The sequence below is a fragment of the Limulus polyphemus genome, unplaced genomic scaffold (assembly GCF_000517525.1).
Source record: "Limulus polyphemus unplaced genomic scaffold, Limulus_polyphemus-2.1.2 Scaffold1166, whole genome shotgun sequence".
NCBI lineage: Eukaryota > Metazoa > Arthropoda > Merostomata > Xiphosura > Limulidae > Limulus > Limulus polyphemus.
The window spans coordinates 1-5,482 of record NW_013666776.1 but is presented as its reverse complement, the minus strand read 5'-3'; the positions used below and the strand labels follow the sequence as shown (position 1 = coordinate 5,482).

The following is a 5,482-nucleotide window of genomic DNA, read 5'->3' as shown; positions in this document are numbered from 1 at the left end:
GGGATTCGAACCCGCGACCCTCAGATTGCGAGTCGAGCGCCTTAACCACCTGGCCATGTCGGGCCACATTTTATGTGAAAAGAACTGCAAGTGTTTAAAATAACAAATAAATTCAGAATAAATATTAATGCTATAGAAAGGAAAACTCATGATATAATCTTACATCATATCTCCCACCTCCTAAGGTTTACCTCAATTTAATTGAATTCAAAAAACAATAACTTTAAACACCCATTGGTCAAGAATTATACTAACTCTCTGTCTTGCTTCCAAACATTAACACTTTTAATGGAAGTCACAAATCTTGAATGATGGAAGTACATGAACATAATCCAACCCTTCACTTTGAATTCTACACCATAATACAAAATAAACCTTTAAACATAGAAACGTTTCAAAATGATATTACCGTTTACCACTGTATAATCCTGGTTGTGGCTCGCAAAATGTCAAAATATTGGGCTTGTTCTTCTTAATATTATATATAGCATTAGTATTTAGTAAATAGGTTGAATAGTATGGGTGTTGGGCTAAGAATATTTTTACAGTAGTTGTTTGTGACTTGTTGGCGATAATTCAACGATAAATGAATAGCATGCACTCCACTTGTTTTCAAAATAATATATATTCGAACTAGTTAAACGTATGTACAACAAATTCTTTACAATATAGAGATCATAGGCATATCATAAACACTATATATAATTCTATTCTTATTGTAAAAGTCCAATTAGGTCTATTCAATTGTTTTAGAATTTCAGTTGAAAAGCCGAACTACCTTTCTCTATTTCTATTGCGCTAGTATTCCGTGTATAATTCACTTACAATTATAGCGTGAGTACCACAGTCATATACTGCTCTTCTAGAAATCATTTGGTCCTGGTACTTCAGATATTGTATGTTCCTTTTTGTCAAAGTGCACTCCCGCTGGTTCAATAACTTTAGAACTCGCTTTGATGGAATAAACTATACTTCTTTTCTATTTTATTACTGTCAGTTTTACTCTAACTTATTACTCGCTAGGCCTATATTAACCGTTAGGCCTTTCACTCCTACGCAGGGCCTCTGAAAGGAATTTTACCAGGGGATACAAATTTCTTTCGGGCCCCCTTCCCTTTTCCATTATTCATCCCGTCTTTATCCATTACGGTTTTATGCCACGAGCTGTAAGGCCAAAAAGAGTATGCAGTATGAGAGAGGGGTGGAATAGAGCCCTCTGTTGATTTTCTGCATTAGAGGCCTTATGCTCCTATACTCCCTCCATGATAAATATACAAAAATAAAAGAGAATCAGAGAGAAGAAAGCACTGTTACGTCTCCGTTTGTTAATTAACTTTCCGTAACTTCGTTCCGACGAAACTTTAGCGACACAAGTCCTTTCTTAATAAAACTGGTTTATTCTTTCTGAATATAACTTTACCGATACACTCAACTTCAACAGTTGCGCTATAACAAACTATAACAACGAACGTTAACTTCAACAATACGTCTCTCTCTGACTGCAGTTCAATTACTCATTACCTACACACACATTATTCTGTCACGTTGTCACCCTCTTTTATATACCAGACTACCCTATATCTAGTAATCTCTCGAAGGTTCGAGAGAAGGAGTGGCGTGATAATAGTCACGTGATCTCGCTGACGCAACAGCACATTTGAACATCTTTGTTTATTCTACAATACAGATAAGGAGAAAGAATTCACATTGAAACATCCTTTTATATTGCAATGCAGATCAGCAGACATAATTATTAGTAAAAAGTAAAAAAAGTAGATAGGCTTAGTATATACTTTACAAAAAAGAGCTTTCCTGGTCCTCTTTGTCAAAAATGTTGAATCACAGCATGAAAATTAATTGTTCTGGCAATGTTTGATTCAATACTTAGCTTGGCCAAATCCACAAGACGTTCTTGAGACATTGTAGACCTTAAATAATTCTTAATCAGCTTGAGTTTGCTAAATGACCTCTCTGCAGAAGCTACTGTTGCTGGAATTGTTATTAGTATTCTTAAGCTAACACAAATATTTGGAAACAGGTCACCAAGTCTGTACTCTGTTAACATGTTCAGCAGATCTAATGGTTTTAACTGTGCATTTCAAAAATTTGCTTTCTGTACTGAGGGTAAATGTTGCATTTCTTTTCCAAAATCATCACCGTTAAGGTCAGCAGGATATTGCTCTGATATAGATAAAGCTTTTCTCTCCATACCACTTTCAGACATGGTGAGATATTTCCATAAGAAATTAATTTTTTTTCAGCCAACTGCTTTGCAGCATTGAAGCGGACAGTTAATCCTGCTATAACATTGTCTACCAAAATATAAAACACACACTTTCTGAAGTAGGCCTCTTCTGGAGTATCATCTGTGTCATTCATTTTCTCCAGATTAGCATCAGGTGTGCTGTCATCATGTGACCTTGCCCTCTTGCACCTAACTCCACCACATTTATCGAAGAGTTCTATTTCTATCTTTAGGTTTGATGCAACCAATTTGGCTTCATTCCATATGCATTTCCAGTTGTTTCGAAGTTTTGTCAAATCTGTGAGGAGAGTTTCTATGTTCGTTACTTCAACATCCAGTGTGGCATCTCTGGCTTGGATGACCTTGTTGCAATTATCTATGCCAGCTAATAATTTTGTACCATCATTCATTTGTCACAGGCAAAAGATCACACATATAATAAAACTCCATGGACTTCATTTCTTGTTTTGGCCATTAAATGTAGTTATAGGAGGTCTTCCAGTGCTAATTTAATGTCAGGCAAGTGAGCTGCAAAATGCTTTACACATTCAACATGATCTGACCATCTTGTTTCAGACATTCCATGAAGAAAACAACCAATATGGTTTTGTAGTAATTCCCACCGCTTAGGACTGGAACTGAACAAGTGGTACACAGATTGAATTGTTCCGAAAAATGTTATTGCTTCAGGTGTGCATTCAGCAGCATCATTTTCACATAAGCTGAGTGTGTGTGACAACCGCAAAGTGAAAAAATTGCTGTTGAGCATTGTTCTTGTATTTTTGCTTTTGCACCATTGTATTTTCCAGTCATATTTGCCACATTATCATAGGCTTGAACTCTACAATCACTGAGAGGAATAGCATGTTCTTTCAATGTATCAGTTATCAACTGAGCAGTTTCTTCCCCTCTTTTGTTGCTACAATTTGCAAACTTGAGAAATCTTTCTTGAATCTCATACTGCATTTCTTTTATGTATCTCAAAGAAATATTGTTTGTTTAATATGGGAGGAATCTGGTGTGGCATCTACTATTACTGCAAAGTACTTTGCAGACTGCCTCTCAAGCAAAATGTGTTGTTTCACAAGATTCAAGCATTCTGAAATAAATTCATTTTGTGAGTCAGGGAACAGATAAAGAACTTGAAGCCGCTCACTCCTTTTCTGTGACTCCTCTACACTTAGCACATGCTCCTGAAGGATGGGGTCCCACCTGGAGAGCAGTTCAATGAGTCCTAAGAAGTTTCCATTGCTTGAATCACCAATTCGATGGGATGAACCATTAAATGCCAGACCACGTTCTCCCAAGAAGAGTACAACATCAATGATGTGCTTTAAAATATTGTACCATTTCACAGCTTCAGTTTTGATTGACGCTTCAAAGATGGTGTCAACTCCTGTCTCAGACAGCAGGTAACTTTCTAGTTTTCGCCAAGCTAGGTCACATTCTCTGTGACCATTGTCTTTTTCATGTTTTGGGATCCTGTGGGAAAGTTTCTGCCACTTCCCATTAGCATCCCAGCCTTCAGCAGATACCAGTGCAGACATAGATGCAGAAGTGCTAGTCTCAACTGTCTTGTGCCAAAATAATCGACATAGAAAGCAATATAATGCTTGTTTCTGTTGGCTCCAGACAAGCCAGTCTCTTACATGTAGTTCTCCATTGGTGCTTTGAAATTTCATTATGCTTTCTGGGAAAACTTGATTGCAGGTGTCTTTTGGGAATGTTTTAGGCAGAGGGATATTACCATTGGTAACATAATTGTCTATTTCCTTTTGAGATGGAAACTCAGTTATGATACATTCAATGTCAAGACCTACACAATGATTACTCCTTTCGTCTTCCAAATTCACTTCCACATGCACCTGTATGTCTGTTTCTTTCTGTGTTCCATTTTCATTTTCTGCATCTGCCCCTTCATAAAAATCATGTGCATGATTACCCAAGTCTTTGTTTGGGGATGAGGTTTCCAACAGTTTCTTCTCACTCCAATTTTATAGGTGAGTTCAATGAAAATTATTTTGAAGCCACACTTAATCCAAATTGAAAGAGCGTTTGTTGACCCCTTTTTTCATTTTCCTCTCGTTCTTTCTTTTCTATTCAGGGCTCCTGATTTGTGAGAATACATTTTGGAGAGATGGTTTATAATTTATACTTTTATATCTGAAAAAAGCAAAAAACAAAGTAAATTGTGGTCAAGCCAAAATAATCAATCAGACTTTGGGTAAGCATCACTAAGCCAGTGGGCTGCAGTATACTAGTAAATAGTGTTACGACAGCGGAAGTCCCGTGACGCTGGTAACACGTAAATGAGTATCTATAAAGATTGAGGAACTTGTCGAACGTCCTAGCAGTTGCTAGAATGGGGCTCTTATAGTATATAAGCCGGTAAATAAAGTGATGGCAACAATGGAATAGCAGACAGAGAGATTGAAGATATAGACAGACAATTGAGTCAAGCACGGTAGTAAGTAAAGTGTGTGAATCGTTCGTTGAGAATTATAGTCTGTGTTTAAGTTAAAGAGACTGTGGAAATTAAGTGTATTGCGAAGTTGAATTGAGAACGAATAGACTAGTTTTATTTGAGAGAGGACTTGTATCACTGAAGTTCTTCAGAAAAAATGTTTACGAGTAATTAACTAACGACCACAGACGTAACAATAGTAAAGGCTGCACACACTATAGCCCCCATTTTATCTAAATATCAGGCACGTGCCCAGGGGTGTTGCCTCCATTTTTCCGAACCCTAAATTTCTTTTTCTGTTTGCTGGTATGATGTTCCATATTGTCTTTGATGTTGCCTGATATATTTCCCACAATATTGACTGGTGCTTAAACGTGGTAGTTTGTTATGGTCAAGCCACCCGGATCTATGCTCTCTCCTGCACCCCAAGGGGGCCAGGACAACAATGATTATGAGATGTCGAACGTAATATTGAAACCGTTTACTTTTTCTAGTTCCTTGATTCCCTCAATGTTTTAAATAGAAATGAAATCACCACTTACGGTAGCATCAGGTCAATGCACATTGCACACGTTGTTTATTATTACCTACTGTAGGCCTATTGTCAAATGTATACCAGCACTACATCAATAAAAAGCATTCCACAGAAGTGGAAGTGTCGCCCGCGTGTGAAATAGGTCGACCGGAATTCGAACTTAAGCAAGGTTTTTAGGTAGACAAGGCACCATGTAAGTTTAAAGGAAATAATTATTCATTCAAAAAATACCGTTTGG

At 37.2% G+C, this 5,482-nt stretch overlaps 1 protein-coding gene across 1 annotated transcript; it reads right to left on the bottom strand.

Annotated features, from left to right (window-relative positions):
- Positions 1-3,225: 3,225 nt before the first annotated feature.
- Positions 3,226-4,160, bottom strand: LOC106462435 (zinc finger MYM-type protein 1-like; the record flags this gene model as incomplete). The annotated part of the gene is made up of 1 exon (XM_013922358.1): positions 3,226-4,160. A coding segment is annotated over one exon (935 nt), but the record flags the coding sequence as incomplete, so codon positions are not given.
- Between the last annotated feature and the right edge of the window lie 1,322 nt (positions 4,161-5,482).